Below are 23933 nucleotides of genomic sequence, written 5' to 3'. Positions count from 1 at the left end.
ACTGGATTCTATCCTTTCTCCTCTTGAACTTCAACGTACTTTTGGCAGCGTGAAGAATATTTTTCGTTTTGAGGGGGGTGTTCTTGTTTACATCTGCTTTGCATCACTTGGCGGCGTCCTTTTCAGCCCCTTCGTGCTATTCTTGGTGCCGCTGAGGCACTCACTTCCGGACCGCTTCGGTGGCGTCGTTCAGTTCAAAACTACTTCCTCCACTCAAAGCCTCTATGTTACATACGGCGCTGCGATCAGTCTGCATAGAAAACTTCCGCGTACGTTCCTTACAGGACGCATATTTTAACACATATTTTTGTAATCATTACAAATAGTGTTTATTTCTTGCTATCCTCTCCCTGTTCCCTGATTTCCGCCGGCCGCAGCTCGGGAGCTTAAGATGTCATAGATTCTTTTTGCACTTTTTGCGTTAATAAACCACTACTACGACTACGTATGCACCTTGCTTCGGGTGCTGCAGACTATAGTGGTAAAGTTTTACTAAAGAACGTGGTAATGCGCGCATTTCGCATGCACACATGTGGGCGTTCTTTTGTGTATCTTAGTGAAGTGTATTTTTATATGCAAAAGGGAGCTGAATGTTAATGCTTCAGAAAGATAGCTCCTTTACCGTTTTCCTGGTTTGTGAGTAGCCCGTCAACAGGAAGGACTCGTTGCAAGGAAAGCAGCGTCGGAGCGTGTTAATCGCGCTGCAATGGATTGCACTTCCTCCAGCATCAAAAGAAACATCGTAACATGATGCAGACGCAAATCTAATTCAGGCACCTGGTAAAACATAGTTTTTTGGACGTACTGTATCAATATCGGGCCGGTCGCGCGAAACACTCGCCCCCCGCAACGGACAACACAGGTTCAAACTGCGCGATATGCTTCACCGCCGTGCGCCGGTGCAGTGGACCCCGTGCAGTGGCCCGGATTGACCGTCCTTACAACATGGCACTGCCGCGACGTCGTCTTCTCGTAAGGTCTTAATCGCCCTAGAGTGTGAAGCTGCCCGAGGTGGTTGGGATGGGCACACTAAAGAAACAATGAAAAAAAAATGTCAGTCGATTTGGGTAATTAGGCCAAATGCGTATATGTGCACTAGAATGACGTCAATTGTCGGCTGGAGCTATGAAGTACTACGTGGCACCAGACTACCACCCATTAACACCCTAACTTCTTCCGTTTAGATATTCTGCAAGCATCATACGAATCACGTTCACCTAACCGCTGCTGCTCATTCCGCATAGGTCGGTGAGCATAGGGGCGGTGCCGCCTAATTTGTGCCCCAGGTTCTCACCTGGTTACCGCCGGCTACAACATGGCATGTAACCCACCCGGTGGGCAGGTGAGCAGCGGCGCATCGGCACAAGGCAGGTGGTATGGCAGCTGTTGCTATCGGTGCGACTTGGGTTGCTCGGGTTGGTTTGCAAACCAGGTTGCTCCTCCCGAGCAGCCTCCCACGATTAAATGGACTGCCGCCTGACAGGGTGGACGGCAGGTTGTGGGCAGGTGAGCAGCCTGCCACACACACACACACACACACACACACACACACACACACACACACACACACACACACACACACACACACACACACACACACACACACACACACACACACACACACACACACACACACACACACACACACACACACACGCACGCACGCGCACACACACACACACACACAAACACACACACACACACACAAACACACACACACACACACACACACACACACACACACACACACACACACACACACACACACACACACACACACACACACACACACACACACACACACACACACACACACACACTCACACACACACACACACACACACACACACACACACACACACACACACACACACACACACACACACACACACACACACACACACACACACACACACACACACACACACACACACACACACACACACACACACACACACACACACACACACACACGGGGAATGGCGCACTAAAAAGACAGAAGCGGCCGCTGTCAGCGCCCGCGTTCGTAAGGTCGTCGACCCTCCAAGGCAAACGTTCGTTCCAGCGCTTGAAAACAAGTACATTTTTGCGCCCCAAAAGGCGATTTGCTGTCGCGGCGGCCTTGCCCGCGACGCTTTTTGAACGAAGCTCACAAGTGTATGAACTAGATAAACGTTGACAGGCCAACACTATAACCGGAGTCTTCCGTTGGAAAAATTTCCTCATCAGTTTTAACACGCTCGTTTCTGCGACCCAAGCTCAAAACATGCCTCTCTCTGTATTTTTTTTGTACCTACGAGGTAAGGCTTCTCCATGCACTCTTGAAGGCCGAGGCACCTCGCTGAGGGAAAGGTATAGTGCTGTCCGCCATTCAGGCGTTCGCGAACCCGCTTCAAGCAATATTTAAAAACGGTGACAACCGCAGTCCTTATAAACGAGCCAAACAGTACGCATCTCTCAAGCCACAACGTCAGTAAGCGTACGCACGCGTTTTAAGTCAACAGCTCACATAAAAACTCCTTTATTTTGTGACGCAAACAGAGCTAAATGTATGAGACACAGCTTGTAAGTTTAAGTGACATCAAAACGCTATAAATAAATTAATTGAGACACAGTTTCTGCACATGATTCGCATAAATTGAGCTATCGCCGATGCAGACGACAGCAAGCCATACACTCATCGAAGAAGAAGAGTTCCCACACTGTGGCGCTGAAGTGTTTTCTGCTCGTTGACGCAAGCGTGTAACTCGGTCCACACTCGTTCCTAGGACGGTGCGTGTGCGAGCGGCGAGCTAGCCGCCTCGCGTAGGCTACAGCAGCGACCTGGTATCGCTGCTCACGTGGAACTCGATGACGAGGTAGCCGAGTATGCCGAGCGCGAGCCAGACCATGAGCACCGCCACTTTGACGTACACGCGCAGCTGGCTCTGTATGGCGAACATGACGATGAAGCCCATGGACTCCCACAGGCGGTAATTGGCGAAGGCCGCCTCGCGCGCCTCGGAGAAGATGATTCCGTAGAAGGCTGCGCCGGAGAATGAGCGAGTTAGTTCCTCTCGCATCCTATTCCGCCCCAGCAACCACCACTCGGTGACGTCACTCGGGTATGAGGGAGTGCTGTCCTTCTGTTAAGAAGTTTGGATGGGCGAATTATCGAAATGTTCGAATTTTCCTACGTGGACAACATGACGCTCACAGTGTCACCATATATAATGACTTCGTATTTCGTACTCTCTAGTGGAGGTCAGTGTTGCGTCTTTTGACATCCATCACTCCTTCAGTTATAGCGCCGTTCCGCAACGCTGCCGCTAGCGCTTCCCTGTTTCGCAAGATTATTTGTTTATAGGAGTACTGGCACATGTAGCGAATATTCGCAAAATATTCGACTGGTATTAGATTCCGTTTTTAGCAGCACTGTTTGCATTCGATTAGTCAGAAAAGCTCCACTATTTGTATTCGATTTTGATAGAGTACTGTCCGCACACCGCTGTTAATAGGCGTACTGTACCGTATTGCCTCTCTTATCTAGAATTTTTCACGTAGGCTGCCAGTTTCATACGAAGAAGGCGGACAGGAAGAGAACAAAGAATAAGAGGAATTGTAAATTGTGCGGTTTAACGTCCCGAAGCAGCACATGGCTACGAGAGACGCTGTATAGTAGTGGGCTACGACGGATTAAGTTAGGCCACGTGGGGTTCTCTAATGAGCGCTGGCATTGCACAGCACTCGGCCGTTTTTGAATTTCGCCTCTATCTAAATGCGACCGCCACGGCCGGAATCGAAACCGCGACCTGGGTTGAGCAGCCGAACGCCAAAGCTACTGATCCACCGCTGCGGATCAAAGAATAAGAGAGATAACTGCAAAGACGGCCAAGGCATACCATGCAGTTAGAGCCAAGTATGTTTGACCTCGTTAAAACCACATGACTCTGATTTCTTCCTTTCAATTAAAAGCATTTGATGGCTGATCAACACGCAAATCCGGCGTCGCCCAAAAAGTGGCGTTACAAAACTCGCGAATTGTTAACCAGTAATTGTCGACTAGTGCTTACAACTGCACCAACTACAAAGGTATAGAGCAGAATTAGAAGTGAAATAAGATGCACTTGAATGTCGTGAGACGACTCCAGCCACGACCGAGGCCGTTGCCGGGCAGACGTTACACAGCATCGCTCCCGATATACACATGTGCCTCTAGAACTGCGCACCAGCTGGGCCAGTCATGTGGTTTCGGGTCAAAGACTTTGCCTCCCCAAATTGTCGCACAAGTACGTGAGATATACAAAAACGCTAGTCGTAACGCGAGTCAGCCGTCAAACGGGAGTCGAACTTTCGACCAACAAATGCAAGGGTGTCTGTCTATGGGAGTGGGGCGGCCCCATATCGCCTAGTTTGTTTTTTCGGGTGCAAAGCGATGCGGTCGCAATGTAACACGTAATCAGCCAGTATACACTTAATCTCTAATTAATTTTTATGTTTCGTAAGGTTGTGTTTGGCGATGGTTATCTTCATCATAACTAGATACGTGCTGCGATATAATTATGCAGCCGGTCAAAGTAAAAGCGGAAGATTGACCAATCGTTTTCAATTTTAATTGAAAAGAAAAAAGCTCCAGCGCGCTCCAACAAGAGAAAAAAATTTCATTTTGGCCTTTCGTGCTGTACACACGAGCATGCGTACACTTGGATGCGGCAGTGCTCAACATATCCGAGATAGAGCGGTGTAGTGGGAGAGCAGTTTTGCAGCGCCATGCAGAAGAAGCCGTAAACATCAGCGCGATAAGACCTGAAACTGGACATACACGTGATGCCGAGTAGCTTCCTCGTTGTTCCGCAAATTCCTCTGTGTGTTCTCACGCTGGACACGTGTCACAACTCGTCTTTAGCTGCGGGGTTGTACGTCCTTTGCCTCAAGCCGCGTACGCAAAGACAGAGGGGTCCATGAAACGGCAACGGAGCGGGAGAAAAAAGAGTCCTCGAGATCAGCGAGCGTTCGGGGACATCGGGGCATGCAGGGCAGGAATTGATATGGTGGTGGGAATAACGGGCAAGGGTGAGGAGTGTATCGATGTGGATGCGGTGAAAAACGCGCAGCTGGCGAGTGTGCGAGTGTTTTGACAAGAACACGGATACTCTGATGTGTCTGGTGTTTTTAATGTTTGTTTTTCTGATGAGATTATCTGATGTCACTGTGAAGATTTATTTCGTGTTTGTAATGGATAGTAGGGTCCCTCTATGTGGCGGTCCCGGGTGTATCTTCGGACCAGCTGACCTGGGCGCTTTATTGTTGCGTCGCAGTGGAAGTTTTTTTTTTGTCTTCTCTCCATCTCGCCTGTCCACGCGGCAACGCCAAAATTCGCAGACCGTGTTGCGCATGGGGATAGAAAGCCACTTTGGAGTCGTAAATCTTCGTACAGTTCGTCAGCGCCCGCTGCAATCGAATTTTGTCAACGTATCTTGTAGTGCTGAGAGGCTCATCACTGTGGTGTGGTGGTGGTGTAAATGTACAGGCGGGATTAGCCTAACAGTGGCCCGTCAGCAATTGCTCTAGCCGAGTCGCTGACTTAAATGATTGCTCCGCTACCACTGTTCCATTTAAAACTTCCAGAGTGATCGTGGCACTGATCGCCGCTCAGTGTGGCAGCCCTTGGGGCACACGATGCGAGAGACGCCGTCGAAGGAAACGTTCAGCCTCCTCAGATTTTCCAGCGAAATGACGCTTTTCTTGTGTCTGATTCAATACTCATTATTTGTATTTCATTCTCATCAACAGCGGTGTTCATTTTGTAATGTGCTTTTATAATTGCATGTTGTTGCAATTATGCAACAAAGCTATTTTGGGTGAATAAAAACTGAACAAAACCACTGAATCAATTTTCCATGTGCACATGGTGATTCTTTCGGCGGCCTACGTCTCCTGAAATAATTTTATGATGAAAAAAAAATCGTGCAGTAAAGGGTTCCTGCGAAAGCATTATATGGCTCAGTTGTGTACGCAAAACTTGTCATCAAGACTTGCCCGCCAAATGTGTCCATACAATGATGTGTAAAATAAAAAACGGTAACATCATCACGATTTAATGATGGAAAGCGACGCGCGGCGCCAAACCGCGTCCGTCGAAGCGAAATGCGGCGATGTTTGATCGACTGCACAACAGATATCGTAGGAGCAGATGAAATCCCCGCCATATCATCACTGGTGGACTCCAATGTGAGGACAGTATTCCCGTCTACATGCACCAAAATTTTGATAAACCGTTCGTCGTACAGCATTCTGGGTGGTGTCATAGCACTTCTCTTTGCATATAGCTTGCATCTTTTAGTCAAGTTGGAGGCTAGCCAGCGACAGGGGTTCGTACCAATGACATACGCACCTTCAATTGGCGGTAAGGTGTCCACCGAGGTGTCGAGATCTGAGAGCTATTGCGTCCTTTCCTCAAAACACATGCTTTCGCATTCCTCCCTCAGATTTTTTTCTTAGTGGTGGTGGTAGTGGTTTTATTAAAATAATAGTAAAAAAGAAGGAAAAGATTTTTGCTAGCCCCGGCATCTGCCATCGATACTGAGTGCAAAACTATATAACGCGTACCATTTGGAACACGGGTTACAGCGCCCTACTTTTATTTCGTGTTGTGTCTGATTCAATACTCATTATTTGTATTTCATTCTCATCAACAGCGGTGTTCATTTTGTAATGTGCTATTTTTATTGGATGTTGTTGCAAATATGCAACATACCTTTTTTGGGTCAATAAAAACTCAACAAAACCACTGAATCAATTTTTCATGTGCACATGGCGATTCTTTTGGTGACCTACGTCTCCTGAAATAATTTTATGATGAAACAAAAAATCTTGCAGTAAAGGGTTCCTGTGAAAGCATTATATGGCTCAGTTGTGTACGCAAAACTTGTCATCAAAACTTGCCCGTCAAATGTGTCCACACAATGATGTGTAAAATCAAAAACGGTAACAACATCACTATTTAATGATGGAAAGCACATGCGCTCGTTCCATCAGCCTTGCTTTGCATACGCACGCCGGCCACTCGGATGGTTGTCATACCTCAACAAATGCCACCCTCGCAAGTGCTTCCCCTAGCCTTATGAGGGGCTCGTTGTGTTCTTTGGCAAGGTGAATTCAATAACAGCCATCTAACTTCGGTATTAAATTATTTTTTGTGTGAAACGAATCAGGGAAACCCCCACCGGATTTTTTTTTCTGGTCGTGTCCCGTAATGTACAGTCGCTAGTAAAGAAAATTAGCACTAATGACGTGCCAAAGGAGCGGCAGACTAACTCTCGGCGCTGCAGTAACAAACACGCTGATAACAAAAATGCCAGGTGTGTCCGCCTCGCCAGCCGCACGATGCGATTTTCGCCGTTCCGGTTACGTCACTGTGCTAATCTTTTCTACTCTCGACTGTACTGTATATGTAGTGTAGCGTAATGTAAAGTGGCCTCCGGTTCGCTTTGGCGGCTCTACGTATATACTACACCAGCGAAACTTCATTCCGTTAAGTATTACAGAAATTCGTACAACGGCGGTTTTAAAACGATGAAGATTGTCCCTATGCGTTTGACGGGATGACTATTATAGCTGCGCAAAATGTTTTTTTTAATTGGTTTTGGGGGAAAGGAAATGGCGCAGTATCTGTCTCATATATCGGCGGACGCCTGAACCGCGCCGTGAGGCAAGGGACAAAGGAGGGAGTGAAAGAAGAAAGGAAGAGAGAGGTGCCGTAGTGGAGGGCTCCGGAATAATTTCGACCACCTGGGAATCTTTAACGTGCACTGACATCGCACAGCACACGGGCGCCTTAGTGTTTTTCCTCCATAAAAACGCAGCCACCGCGGTCGCACGCACGCAAAGTGTCCGTACTACGGTTTCAAGACAGTCGTCTACAAAAGGACTGAAGGAGGTGGTGTAGCCGCTAAGACGAAATGAATAACAAGGCTTTGGTACTTCCCCGCTTGCTGTCAGCTTTTCAAAAAAAGAAAGGCACGAAAGAAGTCTGTCTTCACTTCCGGTCTCTCTCCGTGCCGTAAGCTGACCGATAGGAACGGGCGCGTACCGAAGAAGGAAAAGGTGGGCACCAGGCGCTGCTATGAACGCAAGAGATACGAGACGCGGCGCGGACCCCTCGCGATTGTTGCCCGGCGCGTTGTTGCCAACGAGGACCGAAAGTGCGCTTCCCGCGCTCGTCTTCGTTACCTATCACGTGCGCCTTGGCCCACGTTACCAAGTGGCGGACCCGTCGCTGGGTGCGTAATAAGCGGTTCCCTTAAAACATTTCCTGGCACGACTCCCCTCCCTCACTCAACGCGAGGCAATACAGCATTCATCGAAGTAGACTTCTTACTCTTAAGAGCGTTAGCTCTTACTTATCGCGTTTCGAGATTTGTGGGGTCTGCTACCACCCTGAGATCACAGCGCCATCTGTGGCAGCATCTACAAAATAGCACATCTCGCATTGAGACTTGTAGCGCCGCCTACAATAGCATTGTAGAAACAACCACCTGCCGCGTGTCAATGATGACGTAATGGTGCAATGTGATGGATAGAGGTGGAACTATATGAGTATGACGTCAGGGGACGAAATGGCGGCATAGTTTCGGTTTCTCGAATCCAAGATGGGGGCGACCGCGGCGGCTGCGTTTTTAAGTAGGAAAAACGCTAAGGCGCCCGTGTGCTGTGCGATGTCAGTGCACGTTAAAGATCCCCTGGTGGTCGAAATTATCCCGGAGCCCTCCACTACGGGACCTCATTCTTCCTTTCTTCTTTCACTCCCTCCTTTATCCCTTCCCTTACGGCGTGGTTCAGGTGTCCAAAGATATATGAGACAGATACTGCGCCATTTCCTTTCCCCAAAAAACCAATTATTATTATTATTATCATTAAAATTGGTTGTGCCCTCCCATCCCTTCCCTTGGATTGCTGAGCATCGTGGCAATCCATGATGTTTCAAAGGGGACGCTCTTATGTTCCATCCATCCACCGGTAATGAGCAGTCTCCCTCGGGAGCTCCTCTCAGATGCGCTCGTTTCGCCGATACGTTCACTACCACATTGTGCTTTTGAGAAGGACATGGATGTACCTCCCTTTCATAATCATCATCATCACCAGCCTGGCTACACCAAAGGCCTCTCCCATGTCTCTCCAATTAACCAAGTCCTTCGCCAGCCGCATCCACCCTATGCCTGCAAACTTCTTAATCTCATCCGCCAACCTAACCGTCTGCCGACCCCTGCTACGCCTACTTTCTCTTGGAATACACTCCGTTACCCTTAAGAACCAGCGGTTATCGTCCCTTCGCATTACATGCCCTGCCCAAGCCCATTTCTTCTTGATTTCGACCAGGATGTCATAAACCCGCTTTTGTTTTCTCCCCACTCTGCCCGCTTCCTTTCTCTTAACGTTACACCTATCATTTTCCTTTCCATGACTCGGTGCGTTGTCCTTAATTTAAGCTGAACCCTTTTCGTTGGCCTCCACGTTTCTGCCCCGTAGGTGAGTACCGGTAAGATACAGCTGTTGTACACTTTTCTTTCGAGGAATATTGGTAAACTGTCATTCATGATCTGAGAGAACCTGCCATATGCGTTCCATCCTATCCCTATCCTTCCAGTTATTAACCTCTCATGATCTGGATCAGCTGTCACTACCTGCCCTAAGCATTCCTTTACAACTTCCAGGCTCTCACTGCCAATTGTTAACTGATGTTCCATTGCTAGACTGTTGAACATTACTTTGGTTTACTGCATGTTAATTTTTAGACTCAGCGTTCTGCTCTGCCTGTCTAACTCATTGATCATGATTTGTAGTTCACCTTCTGAGTGACTCAGCAAGGCAATGACATCAGCGAATCGCAGATTATTTAGGTATTCTCCATTAACTCTTATTCCTTACTGCTCCCAATTCAGACTTCGGAATACCTCCTGTAAACAGGTGGTGAATAGCATTGGCGAGATCGTGTCTCCTTGCCTGACGGCCTTCCTTATTAGAATTTTATTGCTGACTTTATGGAGGACTGTGGTCGCTGTGCAGTTAACTGCACAGCGGCCATAGTCCTCCATAAAGTCAGCAATAAAATATATAGCAATTGCTATATATGTCTTCCAGTATTTTGACATAAGGCTCTTCTACACCCTGATTACGCAATGCCTGTATGACGGCTGGAGTTTCCACTGAATCGAATGCTTTCTCGTAATCTATGAAGGCTATATATAGGGGTTGGTTATATTCTGCGCATTTCTCTATCACCTGATTGACAGTGTGGATATGATCTATGGGGGAATATCCTTTACGAAAGCCTGCCTGATCATTTGGTTGGTTAAAGTCTCAGGTTGCCCTGACTCTATTAGCCATTACCTTAGTAAATACCTTGTAGGCAACGTATAGTAACCTGATCGGTCTGTAATCTTTCAAGTCCTCGCGATATTGTCATTCATATCAATTCTAGTAAACCAAACAACTAACGATCGTTACTTCAAAGTCCTCCAGATGGTGGCGGCTTTTTTTGTCGTGTCGACAGGCAGGCATTTATGTAATAATATTGTGGTGTAGGGGAGATATCATTACAGCCGAACCTTCCCCTAGCCACTGTAGTGAAAGTAGAGAGGTCCACCGATATTCGGCGTACATGGGAAGGTCGGTGGCTACTGGAGACGTAGCTTTTGTAGCGATAGCTACACTACGCTAGCACTTCGGGCCTTCAGCGTGGCACCCCTTGAGCTGCGTGGCCGCCCTTGAGCTCCGTGGCTGGTCACTTGGTGCGGTGGTGTGGAGCAGCTGACGGCGGCGCGGCGCGCCGGTGAAACCGAGTGGGGGGGGGGGGGGGGGAGCGGAGAAGAGGGAGATAGTGAATCCACATCCAGATGGAGAAGGAACGCCTAGCGAAACGAAGCAGGGAAAGACTGACTTTGCAATTCGACTGAGCGAGTTCCACTTTGCCAGATGCAGCTATCGCGTCACTCCAGGTTTAACCAGAGCTAAACCACAGCCATTTTTTTTGTTTCCGCTCTCACAAAGATTGCGTCGAAGCACTTATAAACCTAGACTGGGCAGTACTCGGGAGCCCGATCCGATTTTTACTTGTAAACCTACTCCAAAGACTTGCCTTCATCGACTGGGTCACGAGTGCTCTTGATTACTGCCCCATTTGTAGTACTCATTTTGTTTATGCAAGCTAGAATACGTTGTCAAATAACAAGTACCGCAAGCCAACTTTACTACACACACTAACTGAATTAGGTGGAAGCAGCTTATAAACATCGATGGAGACAGTGCTCGCTCATAGATGTTCTGTGGTAATGTGAGACAAACATTCGTTTTGCTCCGATATTGTTTAATATCTACATCACTCATTTCGCACAGGCAGTTGAGCCCTGGTCCCTGTGCAAGTAATCTGGTTGCTGATGATGGCATTATTTTTAACACATCCAAGCCCAGTTATAATGACCGCAGTTATAGCGAACGCTCACTTATTAAGAATGAGGGCAGTGCTACCGTCAAAATACGCTTTAGGGCAACGTCAGTTCGTCTCACATAGAGCGAACCACTGTGGCCGCAGCAGTCGGTTAGAGCGAACGAGAAGGCGCCGAAAACTCACTCCTGGAGTTGGAAAACTCGCGCTTACAGCAAGCGCGGAGACCGAAGAGCGTCGCTCAGCCCCCGTGACACCGCCCCGGAAAGAAGATGGCGACCGAAGAAAAAAATCAATAAAAAATTGGCGGTGGTTTAGCTCTGGTTAAACCTGGAGTGACGCAATAGCTACAGCTGGCAGAGTGGAACTTGCTCAGTTGAAGTGCAAAGTCAGTCTTGCGCCGCTCCTCTTCGCTGCGCGTTCCTTCTACATCTTCATCCCTCTTGACACACGGCGCATGCGCACAGCTGTGGCAGCTCGGTACGCCGGCGCGCCGCGCCGCCGGCAGCAGAAGCTGCTCCGCACCACGTGGCTGGTCACGTGACCAACCACGTGACGAACCACGTGACGAGCCACGGCGCCGCGCCGCCGGCAGCTTCTCCACACCACGTGACCAACCAAGTGGCAGGGTGGCAGCGCCGCCACGGTGGAGGCTCGAAATGTTACCGTAATGTAGCTATCGCTACAAAAGGCGGTATTGAAACTAGATGACCACCGGCCAAGCGCGCGCCGATGGCCTAGAGGGTGAATCGTTACGTGCGTGCGTGCCGGCTGGGCAAAGCAGCCTAAGGTTTCGGAAGCAGAAGCTCGGTGGGCTGCGTCGAAAGCGAAGCTAACGCGCACAATCGTGGGTGGACGGACGGCAGCGATTTGATAGGTTTGAATGTCTTGCTGGCCATGCTGATATACGTGATGTAAGTGACGTACGTCGCCTGCCCACTCGGCTTTACACCCTTTGTGCTGCTACCAACGGTGGGCACGATACTTGAAAAAAGTATCTTCCATACCGATACCCTAAAAAAGAATGTATTTCTGATACCGATACGGGATACCGAACCAAAGTGGATTTCCAATACAGATACTTGATACTGCATCGTCGATACTTCGATACACCACTGAAATCGCTAACATTAATAAGCTGGTAATATGATTTTCAAGTCAAGAAATTTCTCTGTAGTTTCTGGATTTTTTGTATATTTGGTATAAGCGCACTGGATTTGAAAGCGTATGCACGAATCCGGCCACACGGATTTCTTTCAGCTCCTGTCTCTTTATGCTCCACTATCGGCGCAGCTGATTTCGTGAAAACTTTAGTATTGGAAAGAAGCCATGCTGACGGTGAAATTATCGCTTTCATAAGCAACCCAGAAAAATCTTTTTTTTAACGCAAATGTTCGTCATGCGAACTGGTCTCTGAGCACTTCACTACATGAATAGATTTGAACTGTTTCTAATGGTCTAGTTACTGCAGTATGTACCGGTTGCTTCAGCCTTTGCCTTGTGCTAAAAAGTGCAAACTCCGAGCGCTTAGGAAAGCAGAGCAGTTACTTTAATAGCGCAATGCATAACAGACGTTTCAAATTGACCATTCTTCGTTAAAAACTGAAAAGAAAATAACACAGAATAAAGTGAATAAAAATTTTCAATAGGCAAAACCTATTTTGCTAATATCTGTTATTTATATGTTTTCGCACTTAACGGTATTAAGTTGCAGCGTTTCCTCAAACCCATGGTTCAAAAGAACCCCACGTTGCAACCGTGCTTTAAGCGAAGCAACTGAATAAAGCCTTTCTACAGGAGCCACACGCTGTGTCTTATTTGATGAATGCGTCTTTTATCAACGTATAAGAGTGAAGCATGGCAACGTCGATTCGAGTATCGTCGAGGTATAGTTAAACAAAGTTAGAGCCGATTTAGCTAACTTGACCAAATGCGATACTAGCTGATTTTATAGAAAATATGAACTGCCAAACTTAAGTTGCAACAGTGCAGAAGATTGCTGAGATGGGAAGATTAGAAAATATTCGTTACTTTACTTAGCCCTGTAAGCAATGCACGGAGGGCTCTTTTCTGAAGTGAAGGAAAATAATGAGAACAAATTTTTTGCAGGCTCCCTACAAGAGATTGCAGTATACAAGGTGGGAATGAACGAGGGCAAAATATAATCGTTCTTTCACGAGGTGTGGGAAAAGATGCCTTATACGGTAGATCACGCGAGTAAATGGGCCATTGTCATCCTAATGCTGTTCACACACACTATATGTTTATTATGTGATTGTTCAATTTTAAAATTAATAAACTCTAATTGGATCTGATGGTCTAATGGTTAATTTCATGGATATAAAAGCATTAACTTCGTTTTGTTTACATTTAAAGTTGGTTGACAGAGAGCCAAATCATTAACTGGTTAAGCCAGGCATTTGTTAGCTGTACTTGATGATTAGAGCCGGAGAAAAGACGTTCATAACGGCGGTGTATAGCACAATATTAAATTTATGGGAATGTTCACATTGTCAATAATGTATACAGTAAATGGAAGAGGTGCCAGAAAGAACTCCGAGGGAACCCCCCCCCCTCCCTCCCCGAAATTTTTTCGAACTGTACCGCTGTTTCGAACTGACGAAAACAACCACCGGCGCCGGAAGCCATTCTGGATTTTGTCACCTACAGTGTCTTTTTCAGACTAGAAGACATTTTGGACCAACATTGCTAACTGGGGTTGAATTTCGTGCCAACGCCCATGCACCTGGAGTCATGTAAAGCAAGGGGCCCCATCCTAGCACAAACTTTCAGGGGCCTATCGATGGCTCGCTGTTGCGACTAAAATTTCGGTGCAATTACTCGCAATACATGACCGGTGACAGCCGCTGCTGCGCAGTACACTGGAACGTTGCATATGTACAAAAATGTAAAGGTTCCTAAACGACAAACATTCAATAAAATATGTGTCCTCTACTAGCTAATTTCATGGCCTTTACGTTTTTCATATTGTAACGAATAGTACACCAAAAACACTCGGGGACCAAGGAGCTACACAGCCGGTAGAGCGGGCACGAGCAGGAATATTTTCTTCGTCCTCTGCTTCTATCGCCTGAGTTCCCTTCGTCCTCCTCTTCTATCACCTGTGTCATTGCTCCCTCCCCTGCAGCATCGCCCCGATGCGGCCATCGTGCGCTAGAGTGACGAGCAGAAAGCGAGCTTGCTAGGGTGAGGCACGAGGATCACAACATAGAACAGGGCACAGCGGTCAGCCTCAAGTTCAATCGGGTGGTCGGTCCTGGTACGGCTTCATACGAACGACGTGCACAACGTCGGTAAGCTTGCGTCTGTGGGATGAGCTGGCTTGGGTGGCGGGTTGAACTTCGTAGGTGACGTCGCTAATGCGGCGGAGGACACGGTATGGGCCGAAGTATCGACGGAGTAATTTTTCAGACAGCCCGCGGTGACGAACGGGCGTCCAAATCCACACATAGTCGCCTGGCTCGTAGGCAACGAAGCGCCGTCCCTGGTTGTAGCGGCCAGCGTCTAGTTGCTGTTGACGGTGTATGCGCTGCCTTGCCAGTTGCCGCGCTTCTTCCGCACGCTGCACAAAAGTGGCGATGTCGAGGTCAGGGTCACTCTCGCAGTGGGGGTCAACAGGCAGCATAGCATCCAGCGTAGTAGTAACTCGACGGCCGAAGACCAGCTGGAAGGGAGTGAGCCGCGTTGTCTCCTGCAGTGCCGTATTGTAAGCGAATGTAGCGTATGGCAGAATTTGGTCCCAGGTTTTATGCTCTATATCCACGTACATGGAAAGCATGTCGGCCAGAGTTCTGTTGAGCCGTTCCACCAAGCCATTGGTCTGCGGGTGGTACGCCGTCGCACGTCTATGGCTGGTGTGCGTCAGTTTCAGCACAGCCTGGGTTAGGCAGGCTGTGAAAGCTGCCCCACGGTCAGTAATAATGACCGCAGGGGCGCCATGACGCAGGACGATGCTGTGGACAAAAAACTCGGCTACTTCGGCAGCAGTTCCGCTCGCAAGCGACGTGGTCTCAGCATAACGTGTCAAGTAGTCCGTCGCAACAGCGATCCACCGTTTTCCAGTGGATGACTTCGGGAAGGGGCCAAGGAGATCCATTCCAACTTGTTGAAAACGGATCTTCGGTGGCGCTATTGGCTGAAGAAATCCGGCTGGTTTCATGGGTGGAGACTTCCGGCGTTGGCAGTCGCGGCAGGTTCGCACGTAGGTCTGCACTGATGAAAGTAATTTGGGCCAATAGTACTTCTCCCGAATCCTTGACAGCGTGCGACTGACTCCCAAGTGGCCGGCGGACGGCTCGTCGTGACAAGCGCTCAAGATGTCAGGTCGTAACTGGGTGGGCACCACGAGTAAAAATGTTTCGGTGGACTTTCCAAAGTTGCGCTTGTAGAGAACGCCATTTCGCATGGTGAAGGATTGCAGGCCATGACGAAAAACACGCGGAACCCGACCACTGTGACCTTCCAGGTGCTCGATGAGCGGCGCTAGCTCCGGGTCCGTTCGTTGAAGCTGAGCCACATGGGATGGGCTAAGAGCACAAATGAAAGGAAGATCTTCGGTGATTTCTTGCGGAGCGTGGTCCACGGGCGCGCGTGATAAGCAATCCGCATCTTGGTGCTGCCGGCCCGACTTGTAAACGACAGTCACGTCGTACTCTTGCAAACGGAGGCTCCACCTAGCCAACCGCCCGAGGATGGTCGCTGACAACACGGAAGGGTCGTCCGTACAGGTATGGACGAAACTTGCTGATGGCCCAGATCACCGCAAGGCATTCTTTCTCTGTCGTCGAATAGTTCGCCTCCGATCGCGAATGTGTTCGGCTCGCGTAAGCGATAACGCGTTCCACGCCGTCCTGCCACTGGATAAGTACCGCCCCAAGGCCAACATTGCTGGCATCGGTGTGTATGTCGGTGGCGGCGTCTTCATTGAAATGGGCGAGTATCGGGCGGCTGTGTAGGCGGTTGCGGAGCTCCTGAAAAGCTTCTTCTTGGTCGCTTCCCCACAGAAAGGGTATTTCGTCTCTAGTCAGTGCTGTCAACGGGTCAGCTATTCTGGAGAAATCGGGCACAAAGCGTCGGTAGTAAGAAGAGAGGCCCAGAAAACGTCGAAGTGCCTTCTTGTCGGTTGGGCGCGGAAAACTGGAGACGGCAGCAGTCTTGTCGGGGTCCGGGAGAACGCCTTGTGCGCTGACAACATGGCTAAGGAAGCGAAGTTCTGTGAAACCAAAATGACATTTCTCGGGCTTGATCGTTAGTTGCGCGCATTTCAGGGCTCGAAGCACGATGCGCAGCCGGTCCAAGTGTTGATCGAAGGTAGGCGAGAAAATGACGACGTCGTCCAAGTACACCAAGCAAGACTGCCACTTCAGACCGGATAAAACGGTGTCCATCATACGCTGGAACGTGGCCGGCGCCGAGCAAAGACCAAACGGGAGCACCTTGAACTCGTATAAACCGTCTGGAGTCACGAAAGCCGTCTTCTCTCGGTCTCTCTGGTCCACCTCTATCTGCCAGTATCCGCTTTTGAGATCTAATGCGGAGAAGAACCTGGCGTCACGTAATCGGTCGAGGGCATCGTCAATCCTGGGAAGCGGATAAACGTCCTTTTTGGTCACGTTGTTTAGTTTCCGGTAATCAACACAGAATCTCAAGGTGCCGTCTTTCTTTTTGACGAGGACCACGGGCGACGCCCATGGGCTTGTTGACGGCTGAATAACATCGTCTGCAAGCATTTCATCGACTTGCGTTTTAATGGCTTCGCGTTCCTTAGGAGAAACACGGTATGGGCGCTGGCATACAGGCGGCGTGGCCTCGTCTGTGATGATGCGATGCTTGGCGACAGGTGTACGACCGACCCTGGAGCTGGTGGCGAAGCAATCTGCAAAATCTGCTAGAAGAGCAGACAGAAGATTCTTCTGCTCAGGTGCCAAGTCCGGGTTGATTTTCACGGTCTGAAGGGCGTGGCATGGTGCGGCCTCGTCTTGAGGGCTGGCCCCGACGGCGCATAAATCAGGCAACACAGTAACATCGTGAAGTAAGGCAACAGCCGTGTCCCTGGCGAGGTGCTGAACCTCGTTGGCGAAGTTCGTGAGTAGGACACTAGTACAACCGTTATGCAACTGGACGAGGCCTCGAGCGACGGCTATTCCCTTCGCGAGCAGCAGCGGGAGGTGGCTATCCGCGATACCCTCGTAATCGTGGAACAAATCATTTCTCACGAGAACCAGGACGCTAGACCGTGGTGGCACCATCACGTCATCGTCGACTATACGCAGAGCGTTGATTCCCGGATCTCTGTCGGTATGCGCCACGGCCTGTTTCGTCGAGAACGTGATCCGGGCTTCGTTCAGATCAATGACAGCGCCGTTCGCCTGCAGAAAGTCGAGGCCCAGGATCAAGTCCCTCGAACACTCGGACAGTACCACGAATTCACAGACGTACAGAAAACCACGGATGCCGACCCTTGCAGTACACTTGCCAGCAGGGGTAACCAGGTGACTCCCAGCAGTACGAATGCTCGGCCCAGACCATCGCGTCAAAACTTTCTTTAATTCTTGGGCGAGGGCACGGCTCATTACGGAGTAATCGGCACCGGTGTCGAGTAAGGCGGAGACGTCGACTCCATCAATTGTTACGTACAAATCGGAGGTAGCGTGTCGGATGCTGTCGCTACCTGCCCCCGGCGAAATGGCGTATCGGCGTGATGGTGGCGGAGGATCTTCCCATTTCCCTACAGCAGCGGCCTTGCCTCCGGAGGCCGCCGGCATTAGTTTTCCCGGCGTGGGCTGGGCGAACGGCGTCCGGAATAGCTTTGCGCTCCGCGGGGACTTGGAGAACGGTAGCGCATTGGGGACGGTGATCGAGACCCGCGGCTACCGGATGTGACGAGATTCTGCCGCTCCAATAGGTGAGAGGCTATCTCAAGTGGCCTTTCGCCATTGCGAGGGCAGGGGTCGTCCGGGGCGAAACCCCGCAGGCCCACGCGGCGGTACGGGCACGCCGTATAGAGGTGACCCGCCTCGCCACAATGATAACAGAGGGGCCGACGGTCTGGGACCCGCCACACTTGACTCTTACCCGTCCGCTCGTAGGCTGGCAGAGCGGGGTCACGAGGGGGACACGGTGGCCGCACTGATGGAGCCGCGGCATTGATGGTGTAGCCCGACGTCGGAGCTTGACGGAGTACAGACGCGTACGAGGGTCTTGCGTCAAGCTGGAGGGGTACCTCAGATGCTTGTTGTTGGGCTGCGAGGCGCACCTCGTCGCGGACGACGTCAGTCAGCGACGCGAAGGATGGCATGTTAGAAGGCGTCCGAAGGGCTTGGAGTTCCTCCAGGACGACGGAACGGATGAGTTCGCGTAAGTCGTCCGGGGCGCTTCCGAGATGCATAGAACAGGTGTCTGGCCCGAAGGCGTTGACGTCACGATTGTATTGGCGGGCTCGTTGCTGTAGAGTCTTCTCCATGGTTGCCGCCTCGCTGAGAAACTCGGCCACAGTGCGCGGTGGGCTGCGCACGAGTCCCGCGAATAGCTCCTGCTTGACACCACGCATTAAATGGCGAAGCTTCTTGTCTTCCGACATAGAGGGGTTCGCGCGCTTGAAAAGGCGGGTCATGTCCTCAAAGAACATGCGGACACTCTCGTTCGGGCGCTGGCTGCGCGAGTGTAGCGCAGCTTCAGCTCGCTCCCGGCGGTCGGCGTTTGGAAAAGTGGCGAGCAGGTTGCGGCAGAAGGCCTCCCAGGATGGAAACGAAGCCTCATGGTTTTCGAACCATGTCCGCGCCGACTCTTCGAGAGCGAAATACACGTTGTGGAGCTTCCGCTCATCGCTCCACCCGTTGTAATGGGCGACACGCTCGAATGTCTCGAGCCAGTCCTCGGCGTCCTCGAATACGTCGCCATGAAAAGACGGGGGTGTTCGTGGCTGCTGGCACAGGATGTGAGCTGGGAGCCTACTCTCAGTTAACATGGCAGCTGGCTCCTCCGAGGTCCGAGGTTGGGTCGTCCTGGTGGCTGCCGGAAGGAGTCCGAACTCTGGGGACTCTCCTCGCAGGCGGCGGCCGCGGCGCTGGTGGACCGGGGTGAGATCCGTGATCACAGGTGGGCTGCGCGGGTCTGGAAGCGTACCCAGCACTGCCTCCACCAGATTTGTAACGAATAGTACACCAAAAACACTCGGGGACCAAGGAGCTACACAGCCGGTAGAGCGAGCACGAGCAGGAAGAAGATTTTCTTCGTCCTCTGCTTCTATCGCCTAAGTTCCCTTCGTCCTCCTCTTCTATCACCTGTGTCAATATCAGCGGCATGCACTGCTTTGCTGGTTCCGGGCCGATATAGTTCTAGACTTCGTGTGATACTTTCTTTACTTATTAAATACGCAAAAACAATGAAGCATTGGTATCAGTTATGTCTCCCACGAGTGAACGATAAGGGGGGAGTTGGTATGACATGATTACAAGACAAAACTGAGCAGGGGACAAGGCGAAGAAGTTAAGCTAACAGGACGAGCTCGTCCTGTTTGCTTCTCTCCTGTGACTTGTCCCCTGCTCAGTTTTATGTTTTGTAATCATGTCTGCCACGATTTTTAAGACATACGAATACATTATTTTATTTAAGCAAATACATATTTCACTTGTCTAGATAGTGCGTAGCGTTATCTATTACACAATGGTATTGTCAATGGCAATGACAATACAGTTATTACTGTTACGTTGGATCCTTCCACAAATCTTATGAGGAGGCAGCGCTGCAACATGAGCCCCCCCCCCCCCCCCACCCCGAACAAAATTTCTGGCTACGCCACTGGCAATTCAGCTTCTATTTCTTCGGTTTTAGTTTTTAAGCTCTGACAGTTCAAATAAAGCAACATTGGGCTGCACGAACTGCAAGCACCAGTTTTTAACATGTCAATAAATGTCTCGGAGGTAAAGTATGCCACTGCTAGCCAGGCGTAATGCGTAGCCGCGCACTTCATGGACTTAAATGACCTTCCTCCTCACAAGCTGTTCGGAGGGCGCTGCTCCTGGTTACTTCTGAGCAAAAACCTTTCCCTCCTTCGACCAGACGAAGTTGTAGCTCATTTCCTGAGCCTTCGTTATAGCAAGCCACAGTACCTTCTCGTTGAGAGCGATCAGATTATCGAAAAATTGAAAGTCCATGTCGGACTTTGAAATCCAGTCTGTCTTTGCGGATCGTTTGGCAAAACAGATCAAGACTACTGGTACCTTGCCCGGTTCGTAAGGAAGGCGATGCAACCCTTCAACGTCACTTGCTACAATATGCAAATCAAGGTTCATCGCAAGTTTGATTACTTTGTAGAGAAGATTTTCTACATCTGTCACAGGTAGTCCATGAATTTCCATATTTTGCCGCTGGCTGTTCTCACTTAGGTCATTCAGTTCCCGGCGAAAATTTCGAATTTCTTGCCTGTTATGGTTTGTGTCGACATCATCTACTCTCGTGCGTAAAAGCTCGATTTCCCTGTCGTGCCTATTGGATGATTTTAGCAGTTTATCGTAGGTGTCAGAGATGTGTTGAACAGACATTTCAATGTTAGACAGTTTCTTTCACTTTCAGCATGCTAACGTATGCTTACCCGTGCATTAGTAGCAAAATTAACAAATATAGATATAGGTATGGAATAAATAGTAGCACGAATAACCAAATAAAAAGCATATACGTATCTAAATGTCACACTGACGTCCTGGCTTAAATAAGCGAAATAGAAAATCAATACAAGCTCCTCCTCGTGCAAAATCTTTATATTCCTTGAGAACCAGATGGACAGATGTCCTATTTCCTTAAGACTTAAGCATTAAGGCTATCGTTTGACCCAGCTTCAAATATGCTGGCATTGCATATGGGACCCGCGCACAGTTCACGCAGAATAACTTGGAAGCAACTAGTTCGGTTCATTTTAAACGTCATACATATAGGCGCCTAAAACCTCCTCATGCCATGTTGCAACTCGCAGATCCGGAACAACGCGGAGCAAGAAAAAAAGCCCGCATTTAGTTACATATTTCTGCCAACTTATCATGAAACACCACCTATAGTAAAACTGCCCGAGCCTGGCGTCGTAAACGTAGCTGCAATATTACACCTTGTTTGGCTTACTAGTCCATATAAGTTCCTTTTTTTTCAAGCATAGAAGAAGCACATTCCACCATATTTCGTTGATTTCTGAACGAAATATTCTACCCAATCATTCGCCCTTTTTTCACGCTTTGATAAATTAGCTAGATTTTTTTTTTCACGTAAGCCTCACTGTGTTTGTGCATTTTATTTCAATGCGCGGTAGTATTGATATGCTGTTTGACGCACTAATGGCGAAAACGTGTGCTTGGTTTTACTGCACAGATCTATTGATACGGTTTTCGCGTCCTCCTTGGAAATACCCATAATCTGTAGTATTTCATAAATAAATGGATGCGCCGACATCACAGCGGGCGCCATGTTGGTGGACCAGGATCACGGTGAAAGATTGCACGCTATCTAATCAGCAAATAGCCGCTTGTTCATTTCCGCACTGCAGCCCCATGTCCGGGGTCTGCCGTTATGGTGCCAGTGACGTCATGCGCCAGCCATCTACACATCAAGCGCATAGCTTGCGCGCTTACAGCACGTCGTGCTCGTCTGAACGCTGATGCGTGTCGCCATCCCCGCGGTAGCTGTATGCAGTAGCGGAACGGTGCGCGCGCTCCCGCTGGTGTGGCGAGCAGCCTCTTGCCGCGCCCGTGGTCAGCCTCATCGCACGGACCAACGTGAGCGCTCACCGTTTATCTGCGTCTGCCAGGAGGCGTCGGCCGCGCCCCACAGAAGGGCGATGACAAAAAAGTTGTACGCCTCGGATGGGCGCGGGCGCCACGTGAGCATGAGAATCATGACGCCGGCGTTGAGCAGCGCGGCCAAGAGCACGATGGGTACACGGCCGACGCGCTTGACGAGAAAGCCGAACGTCATGGAGCAGCAGGCGTCTGTGAGTCCGTACGAGATCATGACGAAGCCGACGAACTGGACACCCCAAGCACAGCTGATGTACGCCTGCGTGAAGTCCCCCGAGAAGAAGGCCTGCTGCATGCCGCTGTAGATGGTGAGCGGGATGATGAGCTGCTGGTAGCCATGCCGCATGTGGTTCATCGTCTCGACTAGCAGCTGCATGGGCGGGTTTGGGTCGGGCACTTCCTTGCGCACGGGGTCCAGGAAAGCGACCAGCAGCACGATGGATGAGAGCACGCAACACGTATAGACGCCGCTCAGTGTGTACCTCTGTACGCGGTTCACGGCACCCAGGTTGGTCTGGTTCAGCACGGCCAGGTCCTGGGTCGGGTGGAACGAGGCGCCGCACAGCTCGATGTCGGCGGCCACCGCGGTCACGTTGGGCGGCCTCAGCACGATGAAGGCGATCAGGTTTCCCCAGATCTGCGTCGTCTGGAAGAGCATGAAGAAGATGCCGAAGAAGCCGGCCACGAAGGGCGCCGAGTCAAGCGCCCCCGCTAGGTCAGCGTACTCCTGCGCCAGGTACGCGAGGTAGGCGCACTTGGAGGTCCACAGAGGCGCGCCGCCCGTGCCCAACAAGAGGGAAGCCGGCAGCATGGTGTACCAGCTGGGCTCCATATTGGCAACGAAGTAGAGCATGTACATGGTCACAGAGGTGACCATGGTGTACTTGAGGCCCAGCCGCCGGATCATGTAGCTGGGTACAAACATACAGGACACCACGAGCGCAAAGTAGATGGAGGCCAGCGAGGCGGTTCCCAGGCCCGCCTCCGGGTTAAGGCTGCTCTGCAGGTTCTGCATCGACTGGTAGGCCGTGAACAGCAGCAGGAAACTCAGGCTCACCACAAGCAGATTGCGTACTACCTGCTTCTTGGCCTCCGACGGGGACGGCCACATGTCCTCCTCGGCAGCACGCACGTTGGAGCACGACGCGCGGGTTTTGGACGAGTGCCGATGATCCCGCCGATGCTCCCGCCTATGGGCTCGCTCTTGCGCCCTCTCCTGCGTCCGCTCCTGCTCGAGTTGTTGGTCCTGCTTATGCTCCTGTTGCTGCTCCTCCTGTTGCTCATCCTGCTGCTCCAGCTGCGACTGCTCCATGGCACTCCCGTCAGCCAAACCTGAAAACCACAAGGCCCCACTCAACTGAAATGCACGACCACCAGGTACCCTATCTACGCCACGGCGCCTAAACACTTCACTGCCGCGGGTCCGTGTTTTGCGCCTCCTTGGACAGTGCAGCGGGATCGCGCAGTGTGTAGCAAGCTACAAAAAACGGAAGTATACAGAAGCTGACTGTTTTCAGGCAATGTGCTCGAGCCGACTTGACTTTTAAGTTTATGTGGGTCTACTTCCATGTGAGATTGTGGACGCACGTGTTGCGTCAAGAATCTGCTAGCTGCTGCCAGGTGTCGCTGCATTGGCAGAGCAGTCCGGCCCTCTCGCGCTCTACACTAGTGTGACGCCATCTGTACACGCTGAAAATAGCTACCACACC

At 50.3% G+C, this 23933-nt stretch overlaps 1 protein-coding gene across 1 annotated transcript; it reads right to left on the bottom strand.

Moving 5' to 3' along the window:
- Positions 1 to 2810: 2810 nt before the first annotated feature.
- Positions 2811 to 23335, bottom strand: LOC144114178 (protein unc-93 homolog A-like). Its single transcript, XM_077647753.1, has 2 exons — positions 22216 to 23335; positions 2811 to 3025 (listed from the first exon to the last, which is right to left on the bottom strand). The coding sequence occupies exons 1-2, from the start codon at positions 23333 to 23335 to the stop codon at positions 2811 to 2813; spliced, it is 1335 nt and encodes a 444-aa protein (XP_077503879.1).
- Between the last annotated feature and the right edge of the window lie 598 nt (positions 23336 to 23933).

Source organism: Amblyomma americanum, chromosome 1 (genome assembly GCF_052857255.1).
Source record: "Amblyomma americanum isolate KBUSLIRL-KWMA chromosome 1, ASM5285725v1, whole genome shotgun sequence".
NCBI lineage: Eukaryota > Metazoa > Arthropoda > Arachnida > Ixodida > Ixodidae > Amblyomma > Amblyomma americanum.
The sequence above is the reverse complement of the archived record's forward strand: the minus strand, read 5'-3'. Positions and strand labels throughout refer to the sequence as shown.